The following is a 21,898-nucleotide window of genomic DNA, read 5'->3' as shown; positions in this document are numbered from 1 at the left end:
CGCCCGCAGGCGGGAGGCGGCGGCGACGGGCGCGATGTCCGCGAGGTGCTGCGCTGGCCAGGTACGGGGAGCGGGGGACCCCAGTCCCCCCCGGGGGGGGGGGGGGGGCAGGGGCAGCTGAACGCACCCTCCCGGGGCGGCAGCCGAAGATGCAAGGGCAGCCTAACCCCCCTACGGGGATGCAGGGACAGCCGAGACCCCCCATCCCGGGGGTGCAGGGGCAGCTGGATGCAGGGGCAGCCGACACCCTCCTCCCGCCTCTGGGATGCAGGGACAGCCGAGTCCCCCCCTCGGGGATGCAGGGACAGCCGAGCCACCCCCCTCGGGGATGTAGGGACAGCCGAACCCCCGTTCGGGTATGCAGGGACAGGTGAAGATGCAGGAGCAGCTGACCCCCCCCCGGCGTCTGGAGAGGAGGGGAAGACCCCATGGCACAAGAGGTGGAGTGGTCTTAGCTTCAATTTGTGCTGCTGTCAGCCCGGCACTCCTCAGACTCTTTCACAAACGGGTTTAAATTCGGCTTGTGGAGGGATTTAGGCCGTGCGGGTGCTGGCGGAGGGGCTGAGAGAGGAGAGCAGGCGGCGGCGGAGGGTGCTGCAGCGCCTGTGCCTTTCGGCAAGCACGGGGTGAGGAACTGGCGCTCCGCATCGTCCTGCGCTGCACCTGCTTTCTTGACTAAACGCGTTCTGATGTGTGGAGGGTGGTGGAGTTGGAGAAAGGCAGTCTCAAGATCCTGTCCAAATCTCCTCCGTGGCTGTACTCGGGGGAAGGACTATTCTTGCTACTAGTTAAATCTCCAACCTGGTGTTAGACTGCATCTTCCCCAGGCATTTTATTTTTGTGCTTTGTTTTCCTAAATCTCCACTTCTGCAACAGAAATCCATTACTGCCTGTCCCATCTGCAACAGACTACACAGTGAGCTTATTCCTGTTACTTTGCATGTATAATCACCTGGCAGTTCTAATCCTGTTGATATTTCTTCCTTGGCAACTTTGCCCATACTTAGCACCTGATTATTCTCCTGCTTTTCTGTGGACCCTCTGGGTAAAAAAATCCCAGATCTTGAAGGTTGAAATCCTGGCATAGATTGGTCTTCTGGCTGTGATTCTTTCAACCTTCGGTGGTCCAGGAGGGTTACTAACTGTGCCTTCACACGCCTGTGCTCCGTGAGCAACCCAGTGCTTCACCAAACAGCCCTGGGCAGTCTTGGGGAACAGCAGTAACTGTATTGGCTTATATTCCTCTTAAAGCAGGGGGTCTTCCTGGCTGCTGCTTCACCTGTGTTTTGGTAGCATGTGTAACAAAAAAGTTGTGGAGGAAACAGTTTTACAAAGTGCTGTTTGTAGGTGCTGTTATTGCAGTGAATGGTTCATAGCTGTTTGCATTTTCATTGCTTTTTTTTTTTGGCGTAGCTTCTGGAGAAGTGGCTTTTAATACCAAGAGGGTGAAACCATTCTGAGACTTGTGTGGCGAATGGGATGGCTTTAGCATGACCAAACTTTGAGATGTCCTTAAAGCCCTGTATAGTAATATCTGATAGTATTGTATTTCACTGACCCCGATGTGTCACTTTGGAGTCTGTAAGTAAACTGAACTCCTTTGTGATGTTGGAGCCGAAGCAAAAGCCCTGAAGTGGATGCAGTCAAAGCACCAAAATTATACAATACCCTGGGGACATGCATTCTGCTGGCTTAAGCACTATTTTTGATGTAAGACTTATCTGCGCTAAATACAACATGTTGCTGGAGTTATAGCAGCGATCTAAGCATGGATAACCTTTTTATAGCTTAAGATGATAAATGGCATAAACTATGTTTCAATAGCATGCAGTGTAACTTTTTTAAAAGGAAAAATGGTCCTTGCATTCATGACTTGATTTATTCCAACTTTGATGAGGGGATGTTTGTTTAACATGATTAATACACAAGAAAAACAGAAAGGATAGAAGTTGTTTTTTTCTCAAGACAGCTTCCTCAGGCATTTTATGGGTACTGTTAATCAAGCTGGAAAATCAAGAAGGAATTTGGCTTCTCCTTAAATGTTCCCCTGAAGACAAAGTTAACCCTGGAAGTGATATCCTTGAGGAAAGATGGACCTTTATACATATCCTGCAATACAACTTTTATGTTGGGTCCCTCCTTTTTCCCTAAAATATGTTAGTTTAATGGCTTTTATCCTATGGGGTGGGGTTTTTTTGTATGAAGTATTTTTCCTTTTATCTGTTTCCATGGATCTGCTTTCATAGAACTGGCTGAGAACTTTGATACTATCCTGAGCTGTTGTTGTGCATTGAAGTCTGTAGCTCATATCAAAGTTCCATTGTGACTTAACATCAGTTGACTGTGTTTTCTCCATTCATAGCACCAGCAAATTTTCGTGGTGTGAAGCAGATGATATGTGATTGGTACTTTCAGTTTTGGGTCAAACCATGCTAAATGTCTGATTGATGGTGCCTGCTGGAGTAAATGGATTCAGATTTCACAGTCCTGATTCCTGTTGAAGGACATAGCAGCAATCTGCCAAACTTATGTGTACTTTAGTTATGCTGATTTTGCATTGAGAAATTATTTAAAATCATCTTAATTAGCATTACTGTATGGCTTGAATCCTTGCCATGCAGACCCTGGGAACTTGCTGTCAAGGAACCTGGCCATTTGTAAACATTAATTTCTGCAGTTGGTTTTTATTGGGCCACATACAGCCTTGTTTTGAAGATAATGGAGATCTTTAGGTTTCTGACCTGCAATAAACTTGCTAAATGTTTCGTTTGCTAGTGTTTTGTTGGTAGACCTATTTTGAGAATGCAGGGAGAAACTTGGCTTGGGCCTCCACAATGCTTTTGATTACATAAAAACATCTGCTGAACTGGACAGGAAAGAGGATTTTACTTTTGGCTTTTCTTCAGTAGTTATTCTCAAGAGAATAAAGTTGAGATCATGGTTAAGAAAAGCAGTCGTTGCAGAAAATCTTTATTACAATTAATATGTTTTTTCCAGAGTTAAATAAATGTAATTTAGATAGTTAACATTAATTGGGGGGGGCGCAGTACATTGTAGCTGGGTTGTTCAAGAAGATGGATTTTTCAATTTGAACTGGTAATCATTAGAACTCATAGAGCTGTTTCTGTAGATCTGTTAAATCTTGAGCACTTTTTTTAATACTGTTTTGCACTTAGAAATAATATTGTTGAGTAAACACAGTAAGATGTGCTGCAAGTTAAGAGTATTAGGTTTTCATTTTATACCTAGGCCCCTAATTTTGAGGAGTTAAAAAAAACCAAAACCAACAACAACATAAAAATGCTCTGTTTATAAGATTGGCTAAGGCCATTTGTGAGTTCTGGAGCTCACAGCTTTTGGGGTATGGGGAGGAAGCTGCTGCCCCTCTGGCACTGCCTGTTTGCATTGGCAGGCTGAGAAGGGGATTCACAGTCCTGTCCTCGTGGTCCACTCTTTTTGCTAAATGTTGAAAAGGGTGGCTCTGTCATTCTTCTCCAGGTCTGTGTCCCCTGAGGATATCTGGGCATTACTAGGGCACGTTCACTGTGTGATGTGCGTTGTGCTGTGGGGTGATGCTAGCCCTGATCCACTGCATGGGGTGCTCCCCAAAACACATCTCCCCCTCTGCAAATGGTCTTCCTGGGCAAGAGGGGTTTGGTTTATTGTGTGTAATCTGAGCAGTTAAAAAAAGAGAAGTGTAGCTGTGGGTCTTACCTTCTGTCACAGCTACCTTTCCAATGCCACTGCCATCACTATTAATTGTGACTGAAGATGAAACAGCTGTCTGAGGTCTGATGCGGAGTACTGTAGTTTACCCCACTTAAGTGCAGTTAGGAAAAACAGACTGGGGAAAGACCTTTTTCTCTGTTTGCAGGAGCATGGAGGTTTTGTTTTAAACAAATGATTGCATCATCAAGTGAATTGGCAAAGACCAGTTTTCTGCAGCCTTGTCCATTGAGGCTGGTATCTTGTGCGGAGTCCCTTTCTAATAGATACCAAACTTGTGTTGTGGCTTTTTCCTTGCTCAGGTTTGAAAGATGATGTTTCTCTGCTAGACTTTTTGCCTATTTTCAAGGAAACTGAAGAACATACTATCTTTGAGGTCCCCATCTGCATGCCATAGCAGGATCAAACTTGTTGCTGGATTCAGAGGTGGTTAGAAATGGAGGGAAAAGTGACCAAAAGACAATGAGATCCTCTAAGCATTGTATCATTTGATACTTTCATTGCTAGGTTGGAATCCTTTCCCAGTATGGCATAGAAGCAGAAGGTACTGTTTTTCATTTCAGGCAAAAGACAGTCTTTCTCATTCCTTCTTAATTTCCCATTGCTGCCTAACATTTTTTTTAAGCCTTTTCTTCTCGCATCCCACAAGTTAGTTGCATTATGGGTTTAAAGGAACAGCATAAATACCCACAGCTATACAGCTGTGGCGTGAAGATAGTATAACAGCAGGGCTTTCACTTTTAAGGGCAATAACATACTTCTCTGCCAAAAGATGTAAGTCCTACTGCTGGTTTTATTTTAATTTTTGCAAGGTGGTTTTTTTCATTATTGAGACTTTCATTCAATGGATGCACTCACAGTTGTGAGCGCAAGACACACTTGTTTCAGGGGAGCAAATGAATGAGTATAAGCTATGACTACAGTATGAGCCGTAGATTGTGTCTCAGGCTGGTGACTGCTGTCGTCCCAAACAGATCCTGGGGCTGGATGGTGTTCTCAGCTCAGTCATATCACAGAATCACTAGATTGGAAAAGACCTCTGGGATCATTGAGTTCAACCACTCCTGTCAAGCACTGAACCATGCCCCTGTGCAGGGTTTTAATATGTTTCAACATGTTAAGTGCCTGGCCTCCTAGATTTTTAGGCTGTTATTGACCATTCTGCCAAATGAATTTGACCTACCAACCCTCTTCAATGTCTTTATCAATGATCTGGATGGAGACATTGTGTGCACCCTTAGCAGGTTTGCGAATGACACTAAGCTGCATGGAAGTATTGATCTGCTGGAGGGCAGGGAGGCTCCAAATGGATCTGAACAGGCTGGACCACTGGGCTGAGTCCAATGGCATGAGGTTCAACAAGGCCAAATGCTGGGTCCTGCACTTGGGGCACAACAACCCTGTGCAGTCCTACAGACTAGGAGAAGTCTGGCTGGAAAGCTGCCTGGAGGAGAGGGACCTGGGGGTGTTGGTTGACAGCGACTGAACATGAGCCAGCAGTGTGCCCAGGTGGCCAAGAAGGCCAGTGGCATCTTGGCTTGGATCAGAAACATCGTGACCAGCAGGTCCAGGGAGGTTATTCTCCCTCTGTACTCGGCACTGGTGAGACCGCTCCTCGAATCCTGTGTTGAGTTCTGGGCCCCTTGCTACAGGAAGGATGTTGAGGCTCTGGAGCGAGTCCAGAGAAGAGCAATGAAGCTGGTGAAGGGGCTGGAGGACAAGTCTTAATATTTGCAGCTGAGGAAACTGGGGTTGTTTAGCCTGGAGAAGAGGAGGCTGAGGGGAGACCTCATTGCTCTCTACAACTACCTGAAAGGAGGTTGTAGAGAACAGGGTGCTGGCCTCTTCTCCCAAGTGACAGGGGACAGGACAGGAGGGAATGACCTCAAGCTCCACCAGCGTAGGTTGAGGCTGGACATCAGGAAAAAATTTTTCACAGAAGGAGTCATTGGGCTCTGGAACAAGCTGCCCAGGAAGGTGGTTGAGTCACCTTCCCCTGGAGGTGTTTAAAGGATGGGTGGATGAGGTGCTGAGAGGCATGGTTTAGTGATTGATGGGAATGGTTGGACTCAATGATCTGGTGGGTCTTTTCCAACCTAGTGATTCTGTGATTGCTCAAGTTACCCAAGAGATAGGCTCCAACATCAGCATTTGCTGCAGCATGAAGCAGTGAAGGACCAAGTCAATCAGAGCTGTGGGGTTTATCCATGAGAGCAGCTGTGGGAAGGTGGCTTTGTGTTTGTTTTGAAGGGAGTCCTGACACACCTAGCAATCTCATCGTCACTTTAATTAGTGATAACTATGCTAGGACTGATGTTTGCAGCTTAGTGATTGAAACTTCGGACAAATAGAGATGGCATATGCTCAAGTATTTAAACATATACATGTTCATAGTCTGAAAATGGAAAGTTTTGCACTTCTCTCTGTGCAGTAGGACTGGTCTGAAATGTGTCAAACTGTGAACTCTCGCACTGAGTTTTAACAGGTAGAGTTCTTAATGTTTTCTGCAGAGACTTAACTCCTGTATGTCTTCCTTGACTGTTTATATTACAATGAATGGCAAAACAGTGATCCAGGAATACTATTCAAGATGTTTCTTGAGTAGTCATAGCAATTGTACTTAAAAATGCTGATCAAGAAATAAGCAACGAGAAGACATAAGCAAGCTCTGCTTTGCATCTGCCATTTTGGAAATGTGTGTGAAGTTAGCGATTGTAACACTGATCTAGGCTAGAACATCTTTAGCAACGCTTTGAATGGTTAGTTTACTTTTTTAATATAATATGGTGAGATATAGTTAGTGTTTGGTACAAATTTATTGGCTTTTGTCACTTTGTACAAAGTGTTAATGACCTTTTTTGTCTGCCTTAAAGTCTGCTTGTACTCAGTATCAAAAATACCTTTTAAAGACAACATCTTTGTGGAACAGCTCAGAGCTGTCAGCTTATTCAAAAGTGAAACAGCTGCTGCAGCTGCGTGTTTTCAGTCGATGCACACAGAAATTTGACTTTAACTGCTTCTTTGCTGCTGTGGTGGATGGACTTACACAGTTACTGCCTTGCACTGTGTTCTTGGTTCTCTCTATCCCTGGTGATGCACCAGGTTGCATCCGTGTGTGCCATTCTGCTTCCAGAGTCCTGATCTTAAATACCAGAGGCAGCCTGGAGAAAATCTGAGTGCTGTATGAAGTGATTGTCAGACTTGGCCACTGCTGACTGGTCCTTCATATTTGAGTTGCTCTGTTAGTTGCTCCTCTGCTTTGAAAGGCAAAGAAGTGGCTGCAGCATGAGCTGAAACTGCCTGCAGATGAGAAAACTGAGAAATGTGAAATTATAGGAGAGGAGAGTTGAACCTGTCACCCAGCGGAAGTTGTTGCCGGTGAAGATCATGAAACGAATCAGTGCAGAGGAGCTTCAGGACCAAGTCACTGAAGAAAACAGTGGCCTATTTGCATTAGTGACCTGAGAGTACACTTACAATTGCTCCAGAAGCACACAGGCGTGATGGACTGGTGGAGCAGAGAGTACTATTGAATGTGGTGCAACGCAGGCAGCGTGACCCCTGTGCAAACAAAGTACACTTGTAAAGTACAGCCAGCTGTTGGGTTGTAGGGGTGAGGTACACAGAGTGCAGGCAGCTCCCACAGCATGGGGTGCTTTGGGGCACAGTTGCACTCTTTCTTTGGCTACACACACAGTGGAGAGAGGAGCGAGATGATTTGCTGGGCTGATGATGGTGATGGTGTTTTGTAGGGAGGCTGAAGAAATTTGAGGGGAAGCAGGAAAAACCCAAACAACTCTAGGTTGCTGCGAGGAACAATCTTAAAGCCTTCAAATGAAACTAAGGGTAAACAGTTTGAGTTCCTTCTTTGAGGAGAAAAGACCGGATAAGTATAAGGCTTTCTCAACTAGTGAAGAAAGCCTCCCCAAAAAATAGGGCCTGTAAACTGTAGCAGACAAATTACAAGTGGGTGGTTTTTATCTATTTTAATGATGGGTGTAAGTAACAGAGGCAGATAGCCTATCTCATACTGCTGTCATATCCGGATGGTCTAGCTAATGGAAAATAGCCATACTATGGGTGAACTATGTGATGTGATACACTGGGAGGCTCAGGTTAGACTAAACAACTGACTTCATTTCTCCAGAATCATCATCAGAAGAGACGTCAGGCAGTCTTTAATTTAGACATTTTGTGGTGATTGCAAGGGTTCGGGATGCTAAGAGACGAGTCGGAGTTGCTAGCAACATAAATGTTTATTAAATGCGCATAGGAAATCAGGTAACTGACCAGCCAGGGTCGCCCCGGACAATGGAGGATGACCCCGAATCGGTGCACTAAGGGATGTATTTATACTCACACAGACACATGCAGTTTCCATACAGCCTTTTGCAAGCCAGATAATAAATCGGCTAAGTTTACAGAGTTGTCTTAGTTCGGCAGTCTTCAAGGTTGCAGTCCTATTATTTGCCAAGCAGTTTCTAAATTCCCCCCCTTTTCCTCCCTTCCTCCTTATCTCTGGGCAACTTGTTCCTTACTTGCACAATGCTGCATTCTGTGAGCTGGCTAATTAACTTCTGCTGGGGCCCAAGATGATTTGTGATCCTAACAGTGATGTTATTTTCCATTGCTGAGCTGAGTCACCACGCAATAAAGTTTAAGCACAGCAACAAAAGCTCATCATTCTCAGTTCAGCTGAGCATGAGCCTTGCTGGCATCTTGCAGTGGCTCTCCCGTGTTTAGCTCAGGGAGCAGCTGTACTAGGCACTGCTTTCTCACTTAGGTTTTGAGCTTCTTGGTGCTGCATGGCAGTTCTACCGCAGGGTGCAGGGCAGAAGACCTTCACGCTGGAGACTCAACTCAGGGCCAGAAAGCCACACTGAAAAGCAGTGTTCAGGCAGTGCCTAGGCTGTCGAGACTTTCCTCTGAAGTCAGTTTTAGTTTTGCACAGTTTGCAGTGTGAGGTGTGCTCCTAAAAATAGATTGTCAGTTGATTAACTGGTATGCTGGTCACATAACTTTTGGCTTAAGCCACATGGTGAGTCTGAATATTAAAGAAGCAGTGAAAAGCCACTCAAGTCAGACAAGGGACAAAGTAAAGCCTCTTTGGTGAATTTAGTTACTTCACAGGGACAAACCACAGTGATGCTGCTGATTGAAGAAAGCTTTGCAAAATGTGTACGCATAAAATTGTGTGGTTTCAATAATAGTCCGAGCCCAGTTCCTAACACATGGGAGACCTTGCAGCAGGTGTCTGTTTTCACAAACACAGTGCACTAACAAAATGATTGGCTTAGATAATCTTTCATGTAAAAGGACTGAAAGTCCAAGGACAGTTTTGTAGCCATTTCAGGACATTATTCATGCAGGACTGGCTGCTTTGCACTTCCAGCCTGCTTGATGCTGTATGTAGCTGTGAGAGGAGGTGTTTTGGGTGTTTTTGGTAGATGTTGCAGTTAACGGCTCAGTGAACGCATTAACTGCAAAAAAGTCTTATGGCCCAGATAATGCTGGTAGTCAGGTAATCAAGCAGTGCGTGGAAAATTAAGCTGCTGTAGGCCCCTGTGAAAAGAAGCTTTAGCGAGGCACATTCTTGTGCTCTGCGGACAGGCTGGGAGGCATGTGGTTTTCCCAGCTGCTCCAGCTGGGCAGTCAGTTAGGAGGGAAGAGATGAAACGCTGCTAAGTCTTCGTTTCATTTACATATGCACTTTTTTTTATTAATGTGCTTTTCTTCCCTTTGATTTTTACCGTTTCTATTGAAGTCTCCCAAAAGGAAGAGTGCTTTGTTGTGATAAGCTTGATACTTCCCTATGGTTTGTATATTTTAAAAATACCATAGGCTATTTTGGGTAGTGATCGTGAAACTCCTCACTTTGTTTTAATGGCTACACAAAATATTTTCTTATACCTTTGAGATTTTTTTGGAAACATATGTGGAAAATACCTTCTAAAAATGTCAATGTCTCTAAAAAAGCAGTAGACAGGACATGTTCCCTTTACTTCTCAGCCTTCTGTGTAAATAGTTATGTGTGTGCTTAACATTACCATCATACCTCATTCCATTGATTTGTCAGATTGGATCCCAGTCTTGGAAAATAAAGATTTGCATGTATGGCAGATGTTAAAGAGTATGTTGATGGAGAAATCATTGGGAGCCAATAGCTTCTGCACAAGTTGATAAGTCTGCTTTTACTCAGTTTTGTTAACCTGCCTCACTCTTGTTAACCATAGGAACTCCCCAAGTGTGTGTAAGATCTAGTCATCTAGTGAGAGGTGTCCCTGCCCATGGCAGGGGTCTTGGAACTAGATGGTCTTTAAGGTCCCTTCCAACCCAAACTATTCTGTGATCTAAGATGGGAGTGTGCAAAGTTGTTCTGGCCCGTCTGTACCTGGAGAAGTGGTTTGCAGGGACTAGGGCTGTTAGATAGTCTGCTTGCTTCTGCTCCTCACTGTGTTGATATCAACATTATTGTACACCTGCATTGACTGGAACCTACTGCACTCAAACCAAATGAGGTGGTAGGAAAACAGCACTGAAACATCTGTTCAGAGGAGGGTCAAACATGAGGGACTGCTGTGAGGCATCCATCTCTACTCTCCCTTCCCACCCCCAGCAGCAGAAACAACTTGACCGCGTTGTTGAAGTGCTGGTGCCAGGGTAGGAGTGAGTGAATGGCCATCAGAGGACAGAGGCTGAGGGAACTACTGACTGTTAAGCCAGCCTTGCTGCCAGCAGAAATGCCTGTAAAACTGCTCTTTGAGTATTGCTTAACAGAAAAATTTCCTGTGCAGCTTTCAACGGCTGCTGTTGAGAAACCAGTCAAGTCAGCCATCATCCAGGCAGTTCAGTCTGTTTTCAAGTTCGTGAGGTTTTAAAGCTTTGGGATCTCGTGCAAGCTGGCCCTGCACCCTCCTTGAGCTCCTGAAGAGTAACACCGAGCAGCTGGTCTGCGATGTGGAGACCTGATGGGTTAGCATGAGGGGGCTGGCTGCTTGTAACTGTTTGTGGAAATCATAAATATTTGTGTGGTCCTTGTAAGTCAGACTGTGATGTTTACCTGGTGAGGAGATCTAACTAGAGAGGGAGCTGGAGTGGATCTGCTTGCTGCTTGTGGGAGCCTTTGGATGAGAACCACTTGAAGTGAGAACCTGCTGCAGTGTGACAGAGCAGCCTGGTTTTCAGATGCTGTTGCACTGGGCGTCTAGGGGAGTTCTGTATGTACAGACCAGGAGTTTCAAGACCTGCCTGCTGGCAGCGATTGCAGGCCTTTGGTGTCTGGGTTGTCTCTGTCCTGAAAAGTGCACAGCGCCTTCCTTCTGCAGAACCCATCCTTTGGAGGAGCTTTTGTTTAACAATGAGCTAAATCTGTAGAAGATTGATCACATTACTTGCTTTTATTCACAGGCCATTTTTCTAACATGGGAAGAATTTGTTACCAGCTTCCACTTCCGCACTTGGTGGGTGCTGAGCTCCTGGGCAGACCCTTGCTGCAGTCAAAAGGCAGAGGCGAATAATCATGTGGCATTAGAGGGACTGTGTATTTGCTGCACGTTGACCACAGCCTTTTAACAGAGAACTCGTTGTATATGTGGGCTTTGAAGTCTGTAACCCTAACATAACGTCTTTGAAACCCCTTGGATCGGTAATTTGTGGCCAGCATCTTACTATTTAGGACAGAGACTGTTCTCATTTATTTTTGCATGACACCTATTTCATTGTGGCCTGCTCTGGAATGTAGTAAGTCATAACCAGAGTTTTAAAAATCTAAAAAATCTAAACCACTGAATTTGGGACTGTGGTTGAAAAACCTAACCAATTTTCTATGGTTTCCAGTTCTATTCAGGGTGCTTAAAGAAATGTGTCTGAAAAAAGATGGAGATGCTGGTATTTTTCACAATTGCCAATTTATAGGTTGCTATCTCAGAACTATAAACAATCATTGAAGTCCCTCTAAGTCATGTGAAATAACGCATAAATGAGCTATACAGTCTATTTAAGTATTTGCTGCTTTAAGTAGCAGCTCCAGAGACCCAGGACTGGAATAGCAGTTGCTGGACATAGATGAGGTTTTACTGGCAGAGCTCTCCAACACCTGGCTTAGGAAAATATTGTTCCCTCACAAATGCCAAAGCTGCATACCTTTTAACTTCTGTACTATAGTTTTAACACTATGGTGAGTATGGCCAGCAGCTGAAGTTCATTGTGGATACTTTGGATCTGGCTAATGCAGGTTGAAAGGACCTTTAATCTTAATCTTTTTTTTTATTTTTCATAATTCTGAGTTGGATGGTTTATACTTTCCTGGTATGCTGTTTGGTTTGAAATATTATTCTATTTGTTTTCTGAATCAGTAACTTGCTATAGTTTTCTTATTGCTTCAACTTGTAGTTGGTGTAAAATTTAACTTAATTTAACTTAATATAAAAAAATTTTTTAATAAAAAAATAAAATTGCAGTTCAGCTACGTTTGCCTTCTATTTTGGAAGTATACTTGCATGATGTGCTTTATGCATGTAGTATTTTTAATTTCCAGCTTTGCTGCCAACATGAGCCCATTCTGTTTATTCCCCACAGTGGGAACCTTGTGTGTTTTGGGGAGGATTTCTATTTTGCAGCTGCAGCAGTTTTAGCAGCTGCATGCTTTGAGGCCTCAGTCTCCTGTGGTGTGAGATACAGCGGTGAACTGAGAGAAGGGCAGAGTGGGCGCCAGGTTGAACTGTCCACATTTTGTGGCTCTGGCAAACCAAAGACCCATTGTTGAGCAAGGCTAGGTCCCATCTGCTATGCTCTTTTTGCGGGGCCAAAGGCAGGAAGCCTGAGCTTGGGTGCTTCACTGGTAGTCATGGCAAGCAAATTATCAGCTTAGGAGTATTTTCAAGACACTTCTTCAAAATTATTTGGGGCTGTTTGATCAAACAGTCTGGTTGTGAGATTTTGTGGAGTTATGTCAGGTATGTGTGTCTGCAAGCACACATGTGAAACTGCCTTCTCCACGTTAGACAGTAATTGGTGCTGGAAGAGTAAATGTCCAGGGAAGAAAATTGACTATGGTAGTTTGGTGCCTAAAGGCACATGCAAGTAACATTTAATTGCTTGCCAGGGGCTAAGAAAAGCCAGCCACCTTGTACAACTGCGTGCTAGAAAGCAGGAGGGGGCCTCTGAATATCCCCAGAGAGGATGTTCATCCAGGGGCTGAGGAAACACCAGGAAAAAGCAGTCTCAGTGTGCTTAAGCCCCTGGCACTGGCAGCGCACCATCCCGGTGTTACACACTTGCCACAGGGAGACCCTCAAAAATGGGAGTGCTGAGGGATAAGGTTGCTCTGGGTCAGCAGCAGTGAGACCAAGGAGAGAGGTTCCCTCCTCCTGAATGCCTGGTGACATCCAGAAATCCCTCCTGTCTGCTGCTGGGTTAAGCATAGGAGCTGTGTGAAGCTACTGCCTGTTGCAAGGAAGGACCTGGCCAAGGTCACTCCTGCCTTGTGTGTAAAAGCAAGGCATGAATTTGTATTTTTATATATGACTTTTCTAAAAGTAGAAGGCGGGGAAGGTGAATCCAGCTTCTTTGAAAGTTAATTATACTGTTGACAGTAAGAAAATAATGAGCATTGAGCTAGATCCCTTTCACCTTTTCCCCTGCTGAATACAGAAAGTATGTGCTTTTGGCTACGCTTCATGTTTTTTATCTTGGTGGACCCTTATATAGTTGGAGATAGGAAAGAGCTAAAATGCACAAGGAATTCTGCTTCTAATAACATCTGCTTGTTGGAGACAGTATCAGTTAAAGTGTGGTTTGGTATGGTTTTCCTTGCAGCTCTCAAAACCAGAATAGTTTTGTCTGGATGTTAAAAGCAAACAGTTTTGGAGTCTGTGCCTTTCTTGTTCAGGTTTATTTTTTCACTGAGGAGCCGGGAGAGTGTATTGCAGGAAATGGAGCTTTACCATTGCAGTGCCTGTTCTGCTGGATGAAACATGTCAGGACCATGAGCTGCAACAGAGATAGCAAAGCGCAGGATTAAGAAACGGGGAGTGGTTCCTTCTCATCCTCTTCACTCTTGTTGTTCGTGTGTGGGAAAGCTGGAAACTTTTGTGCTTAAACCTAATGACTTTTAATAAACAAGACGGTCTGCTTCCACTTAAATCCTGCTCAGCTGGGAGTAGAGGACTTAAGAAATTCTGGAGTTTCACAGGAAGTTTCCCAGCTTCCCTGTCTGATTTTTGCAATAGAAACCTAAAGGCAGTGATGGAATGACTTGTGTTTTTTGTCTTGCTTTCCAGTTGGCCTGCTGCTGTGGTACTGCTGCTTGTTCCTTATGCTGTAAATGCTGCCCCAAGATAAAACAGTCAACCAGCACCCGCTTCATGTATGCGCTTTACTTCATCCTGGTGACTGTCATCTGTTGTGTCATGATGTCAACAACAGTAGCTAATGAAATGAAAACGCACGTAAGTAAAAGAGGTAAACCCACTGCTGCCCCTGAAAGGAAATGGGGCTCTTTCCACAGCTTTTCATGGACAGCGTCACTTCCTCAGAAGAGGGGGTTGATTCCTTCCACCCATGCACTTCCAAGCACAGATGTGATGATTTTCCGTGCTCAACCAACCTCTTCCTATCAGTTGTTCAAACAGTGAGTGTGTTACGCAACAGGAAGAGTCAAGTATCACAGGACTAGCAGGCTTCCTCCTCTTTCATTGGGCAGAAACCCGCTGCAGTGAACTCATCGCAGGTTTGCTGCATGGGTAGTGTCACTAGAGGCTGTTAAGGAATATGTTGTATAGTAGAACAAGTTGGGTCAGTGAGTTCAAGTGGCAGCTTGTTTAGTAGCAGAAACAGAAATTAGAAAATAACTCTTCAAGTGTTGCATTTATAATTTTACTTCTGTGTTCCTTATGCTGTGTGACAGACTACTGCAATGCACAGTGCTGGAGGTCTTTTACCAAGGGGTTGTCTTCAGTGTGCATTAAGTCGTGTTCACATGACCTCTAAACATATTGTTGATCTCTAATTGTCTTTTTAATTAAAAAACTTCAAAAGCATAAAAGAAGCTGTGGCTAAAACTAGATTTTAAGTTTCTTTCAGAGTCTTAATATAACTTTCCTGAGTTAAATACTCCAGCCTGCTTGTAGTTACACACTAGACCTGTTGTACCACATCTTTGGTTTGGTTTCTTAAGCCACCTAAGTTGCTTTTAGCACTAATCATCTCTCGTCCCCTACAAAGTACAAGAAGAGAAGTCTGCTTTTAAGTAGAGGGAACGATGGCTGGATTGCTTAATTCTTAAAAACTACATTTTTGCACCAAACTAGGCATCAGGCCTGCTTCGAGGTTGTGCTTGTGCTTGCCCTGGAGTTTCAGAAGGCTTCCCTCACCACAGGCATCTGATTGTTCTGTGTTACCCTCCCAAAAAGGAATGCCAGTCAATGCACAGTTAAGGCTGTTCCCTCCTTTAACCAGTTTCTGGTCACATTGATGCCCTGGTTGCCTCCTGCACTTGAATTCCAGTTGTTTGTGAAACACTTACTTCTACATCAGCCTGATCCAGAAGCTAGTAATAGCACCCTGTGTGATGAACCAGTGGGCTTATGACAAGGCTAGTTTGAGGGGTTCTGTGCTCTGCTGCACCTTTCTTCCTTTCCGTTGTATCTTCTTTTTATGTTCTGTCTGAATTTTCTTTCATTTAATAGCTGTTTGCTTCAGTTGTCCTAGTGCCACCTTCTTGCCCTCAGCCACCAAAAGATGTTGACAGCCCTTTAAGAGACAAGATGCTTGCTTGTGACTGGTGGCTTAAGTACTATTCAGCGTGTGTGCTGAAATTACTTGCCAGGAATTACTTTGACTTACGAGGTGCCTAGCTTGGCAATAAAGTGAATGACCCAAGGAACTGAAGTGTATGGGAGACAAATTATGTGCTCATGTCCAAATTTCATAAAGTCATTTCCCATCAGTAGTGTGGTTTTAATGCAGCTTGTATCCCTAACAAAAAATAGCCCTTATCCAACAGAAAAGTGATTCAAGAAGCCTTCAACAACATGCTTTTCAGTATTGCCAGATATCTTTTCCAGGTCATAGTCTTGAAAGCTCAGTGTGGGAAGAAATGGCACAAAGAGTAGCTGTTACTGTGAAGTGGGAAGATAATCACTCTCTTAATTTAGAGCATTTGATGTCTGTGAATGGTAAATGGACCATCTGAAAGTAGGCTTTCTTTATCTGGTCTCTAATTTAATAATTATGTTCGGGGCTGTTAAAAGTTCAAAGATTCCTGGAGCTAATACAGCCCAGTTGTAGTAGAGTGCACCTTCAGAATATTTATTCAGGCTAACCAATCATGGCTTTCCAATGATGAGCTGTGTTCTAAAAGTGCTGGGCACTTACCAGTTCCTTTGCTTTTGGCTGGATTATGGAGTGCTCCTAGCTCCCGAAGCCAGACTGCATCACTTTGATGCTACCATGATGTTACTCACTCTTTCTTGAGAGGAGACAGAATTGTGATTTGTCTTAAGAAAAATTTTTTAGTTTTTTATTAAAATAAAAAAAGCCTCAAAATCTAAAATTTTAGTGCAGTCCTTTGGAGCATCAGTCTTGGCAGGGAACTTTGTGTCTGCTTTACCAATTTAAGGATCAAATAGTCATGCTAGTGTTATATGGAAGGAATCACTCCCTTATCAATGAGATGGGTTTTTTTTGTTGAGTAGCTATAAATCCCTTTGAGAAACACTTATTCACTGGTAAAATATTGAAAAGGACAAGGTCTTTGAAGCAAAGGCAAAAATATTTTTATTTTAAAATTCAGTGCTGAATTGGATGCCCTTCTTAAAAAGGTATCCCATCTTACAAAAGCAGTGGGTATATATACTAATTTTAGACAAAGAACCATATAAATCTTCAAAGAATGCTCATTATTTTTTTGGATTATCCAATCATGTCTGGAGACTCCCTTCAGGTTATCTCCTACAACAGCTGCATCTTACAAGGCCACTGAGCCTATTGATACATTCTCACAGCCCTAAGTCAGGCTATCTCTTAACCTAAGATAGGTTTGTATGGTGAAATAATTAAACATGCAAACCAGCTGCAGCAAAACTAATCGATAATTCTCACATCCCCAAGCCTAAAGTAGTTCTAGAAGTATTTAATGTAGCACTTGGTCCTTTGATGTAACCTTCAGAAGAAGCAACATCAAATGTACATATCTTACTGACACCTTAAACAGAGACTTTTAAAAAATGTTTGTGTATGTTTTGCAGTATTTACCTACCCCCATGGTCATGCATTCTGTCTATTAAAACACATTTAGGACAGTTTTTCAGTTCCTGAGGTGTCAGGCTCTGCAGGTGCCAGCCAAGTGTTGAGGACTTGCTCTGTGCCCTGCAACATGGCTGGGAAAATGAGGACTGTCCTTGGGAGCTCATCCCCTACATCCTCACAAAAGTTGACGGGTAGGTGGAAGTTCATGTCAATGGGAAAACATGATACCTGGGGAGTGTTTGGTTGTCATTTCAAAACCTTAGTTACTCATCTAACCAGCAGCATTTTGAGGGCATTGTATTTTATTGTGAGCTTTAAGAATTTAACAGTGTCTTGATGGGGGGAGGGAGGTTTTTTATTTGTTGTTTTTGTTGTTCTTCTCATTCTCTGGAGCCCTTTCCTGCATCCACAGGACACCAAAGGAGAAAAGCACACAGCTGAATTCTGAGAAGTGTGCAAGGAAACCAAGGCATTTGTGTTTGATCTATGGGGAATAAGCTAGGGGCAGTAGAGGGGTAAAGAAGAAGTGGATGGTTGGTCGGGAAGGTATTTTGAGCAGTAGAGTGTAGAATAGGTTTCAGAGGAGCAAGGTCGTATGTGAAAGCAAAAGATGGGGTAGAACATCAATCAAGGCATGGGAGCCTCAGTGATGGGGGCAGAAAGGACCAGTATGCAATTACACAAAATAATTTAGAAACTTGACTCTCTTCCAAAATGAAGCAAAGTAGGATCCAAATCGAAGAAGTGCTTCTGTGCCTTGATCCTTACATTTTTTCCTAGTTATTCTCTTTTTTAAAAAACAGGTACACCTTTACTCACAAATGTTCTGTTGAAGCAAAACCTTGCATTTCACAGACTTTGAAAGTTGGTATTGAGAGAAGAAAAGGGAGAGAATTGTTTTGGTCTGCTGAAATATGGTTTAGATATTTTTAAAAAATTTTTTAATGTCAAAGTGGTTTCAAAATTAGTGGATTCACCCTGAAAATTTCCATGCACTACTCAAATAATGAAAAGGAAAATATGAATTTCAGGAAAACAAACACCAGTAAAAAACGTTCAGTTGAGTCTAATCATTTCAGTTCTAGATGGTGACATGTTCTGGCAGAGCATGCTTTCAGGCTTGTTTCCCCAGCCAGGCTTGTATCTTGGCCCTTAAGTGCATTATAGTATGTTGAAACCTTCATCTGCTACCAAAAATGAATTTTTTTAAGTGCATGTGCCCATTGCCTGTCTCTGATAAGAATTTAGCCATAGATGCAAGATGGCATGTCCAGTTATTTTTTTTTTTCCTCTTTCATTTCTCAGCTGCTGAAAACAGGCATTTTTGCCTGAGGTTTTGCCCTTGTCACCCCACCTTCACAAATATTCTTTCGTGCTTCCTCTTTTTCCGTAACAAACTTTGTCTGCCACATTCTCTCTGCTGGATGACTGCATCCAGATGAAAGCAGTCTCCTTGGGCCTCTTCAGGCCCATTTTTACACCCTTCTTCCTTCCTGTTCCCCCTCTGATGCTGTTTCTCATACTCCTGCGTTCACATGTCTGGATGCAGGCAGACCCAAGCTCAGAGGTCACTAAGCCCCAGCCAGCTGAAGCCTAGACACAGTGTGACAGTGTTGGCTTGCTTCTTGCACAGCATTTATTTCAGGCGCCAGCAGCTCATAGTGAGGGGAAAGCAAGTTCAGGGCAGTCTGCCCTTGTTTGTGTAGATGTTGCCATCGTCTCAAAGGGTTTCACTGCACTTGAAAAATTACTGACTTTGCTGTGATAACATCATTGCTTATGCAGCAACTGAGGCGTTTACGTTATCTGAGCGGATGAGGAGTTTCTGCAGCAAGAATATTTTGTCTCCTACTCGGGGGCCAAACAATTTAGCTTTTGTTGCTTTCAAAGGTATAAAAGTGTATATTTCATTGTATCAAACTTGGCAGATAACTAACCCATAACTTCAACAGCTAGCAAAACTACACAGCAGATGGAAAGCCTGGTGAATCACATAGGCTGGGCAGGCTGCTCAGCACCTGAACATGTGTCAGAGATACAGAATTTAAAAAAAGAAAAAAAGTATTTTTTAACATTTGGTGAAGTAGTCACATAAGCCTTGATAAATTGTTCCCAGCAGTAGACCATCCTCTCATGAAAACAAGCCCTTTTAATTACATCAGCGCTCTTGTCCTCAGCATTGTGCTTGTGTTTATTGTCTGCTGAGGTCCCCAAGTGTTTGGCTTTATTCTCATTTTGTTCTGTCAAGATCACAGTTCTCTAAAAAGGGTGTTCAATCCCACAGGACTACTCCGGTGGCCATCACTTATTACTGCATAGAGTTGTGCATGCTACATGGTGGCTGAGCTCTTTGTTGCTTGTGTAGACACAAACTGAGCTATTGTTCTTGTGAATCCACCCATTTTTCTCTCAGCTAGATCTGTAAGGAAATGACTAGTAAATGGAGAAAAGAACATATAGGGTCAAAAATCCCATCAATGTCTCTGTAGAAACCTGTATGATTAAGGAAGATGCCCTTTAACAGTTACCCAGAGATCTGTTCTTAATTAGCTAGTTGATTAATCAAGTTAATGGTAATTTTTTGGTTTGTCGATAAGTCTCATAAGCAAAATGTTGATTAGTACCAAGTACCCATCTTAAAGGAATTTGGCTCCTTGGTCAGTACTATTGTCTATATCAAACAAATATATTTTCTCAGAGATAATGTTAGGTCAGTATTATGCATCTTTTTAATCTCTGCTGCCTGATTGCTGTTGCAGGTGAAGAACTGGAAGGCAGTAGTTGATAGCCCACTTGCTTTCTCTGTCATTGTGGTGGCTCTTTGGCTTGCCCTGGCATCACTGTGGCGTTGATAGGTCTCCTAATTGTTCCAATCAATCCATTTACTTGTTTTGATTGCTGGCACATTTTTCAGACTGATGTTTCGTTGCCTGGGAAAGGCATCACCGATGCCCCAGGTGACTTCTCAGAAGCTCTGTAAAAATTCTTGGATGCAAGTTAACGATAGCTTCTCATTTACTGTCCAACTTCTTACACAGTGGCTACTCATGTCTGAGTAACTTCTGAAAGAGCATCTTGGTGTGGCACAGCTTGAATCTGTTCTTCTAACGCCAATGAGCTGTGTTGAGACCTGCTTTTCATCTCTTTGGGTGGTTCTATCCCATCTAGAATCAGCTCTGTGCCATAGTTTGGTTTGCTGCCCTTAGTAGTGCAACTCACCATTGCTGTGAGCTGCTACAATATATTTTCTTTTTGGGAAACAGGTTGTTGAGCTGCTGACTGATTAGGGTTGCTGGTGTGGGATAGGAGGTTGCATACCCTGCTGAGGGAAGCAGGCTTTTCAGAGCCTGGTGGCTGGAAGCTAGGAGTTACGTGTTTATCCCTCGTTTCCTGCATCTTGCATAGTGTTTTATCCAACTGGGAATACTTGCTTATGGGTGCTTTTTGTTCTTTTCTTGTCCTGGATTTGTATACAGACTTGCCTGCTGAAGGAAGAGGAGAGACTCCTGTATTTGCCTATTTCTTGGAAATGTTCGAGGATGGTGTTGCCCACAATCTTTGTATCTTTTTCCTAAGTAAAATCTGGCCTGGCAGAATGCTCTGTGAAGTCTCATTCCATTTCCTTTGCCCAAGTTATTTATTGGTGTATGTCTTGTCCTGAAACACATTGTCCTCTGTCTCATCTAGCTACCTGTGCAGGTATCAGCGATCAACTGCAGAGGATTTGATGTGTTGCTCTACTGGTCTCACCAGCCTCAGCTGAGGGCTGTGAGCATACAGAGAGGCCCTTCTTTCTTTGAAAGGGTTGATGGTTTTCTAATTAAATGCCTATATTTCTGTAGAGCTGAATGGCTTACTGGCTGTGAGAGGGGTTGTCTGCACAGGGGCACCCCACAGGATTGGGTGCTGGCCACATAGACTTGTGTTTTTTGAGTGCCTAGCATTATGCTTGTCTGGTGAAACCAAAGCTGAAATATGCAGCTGTTTGCTTTTCCCTTGCAGAGAGCATGGCCTCAAACGCAAATACTTAATGAGTCAAGGGAAGAGTGGAATTTTCCTGCCTCTCTGTTAATTTAAAACAAAATCAGAGCAATTGGCAGAACTCCCTTTCAGAGACTGGAAAGGAGAGGAGGAGACTTACTCTTCCTTTGCTGTTCGGGTGTGCATCATTCTACATTTTCACTGATGGCAGCACAAGTTAGAGCGCTCTGCCCAACAGCTCCATTCATTCCTTTTCCGCTGGCAGAATTACACACATGGCTCATATAAACTGGATTACTGAATCAATCAGAGTCTTTTGCTGTAAAACATAGGAAAAAGGGAGAGTGTCCCTAGGGTGAGGGGATAAGGGGTACGGATGGCTTAAGCCAAGAGAGCTGAAGGGAAGGTATGTGGACTTGCACTCCAAAGCATCTGGAAGGATTTGAGAGTGGGGGCCCTTAGACAACTCCAGTCCCCTGTGCTTTACCTTTCTTTGTCTCTTGAGCTCTTCAGTCTAGTCTGGTGGGTGTCAAGAGTGAAAGGTGTTAAATGAAGCCAATGAAAAGTGAGTGGTGTGTAGGTGTAGGCATGCTTGGTTATGAGGAGCCCTGTGTACTATGTAATGGCTTGTAATGTGTTGTGCTTTTCAGATTCCCTTCTATGAGGAACTGTGCAAGGGTATTCAGGCGGGTGAGATGTGCGAAAAGTTGGTTGGATACTCTGCAGTGTACAAAGTCTGTTTTGGAATGGCCTGTTTCTTCTTTTTATTCTCTTTGTTCACCATCAAAATTAACAACAGCAAAAGCTGCCGAGCATACATTCATAACGGGTGAGTATTTGTTTGATAGCTTGATTTCCAATTCTCTTTGCAGGTTTGTGCTGTCTACTAGGCAAGAAAAAAACCCAAACCCAAAACAAAACAAAAGTTGGTTTTACTGCTTTT

General features: G+C 43.5%; 1 protein-coding gene across 1 annotated transcript in view; it reads left to right on the top strand.

The window, feature by feature from the left end:
* SERINC5 (serine incorporator 5) overlaps positions 1–21,898 on the top strand; it is a 44,255-nt gene continuing 22,357 nt past the window's right edge. Inside the window, exons 1-3 of the mRNA XM_069880736.1 lie at positions 1–61; positions 14,007–14,174; positions 21,606–21,784. Coding sequence (XP_069736837.1) covers positions 35–61; positions 14,007–14,174; positions 21,606–21,784 — 374 coding nt within the window. The 5' untranslated portion in view covers positions 1–34. The remainder of the gene's footprint in view (positions 62–14,006; positions 14,175–21,605; positions 21,785–21,898) is intronic.

The sequence above is a fragment of the Phaenicophaeus curvirostris genome, chromosome Z (genome assembly GCF_032191515.1).
Source record: "Phaenicophaeus curvirostris isolate KB17595 chromosome Z, BPBGC_Pcur_1.0, whole genome shotgun sequence".
Lineage (NCBI taxonomy): Eukaryota > Metazoa > Chordata > Aves > Cuculiformes > Cuculidae > Phaenicophaeus > Phaenicophaeus curvirostris.
The sequence above is the reverse complement of the archived record's forward strand: the minus strand, read 5'-3'. Positions and strand labels throughout refer to the sequence as shown.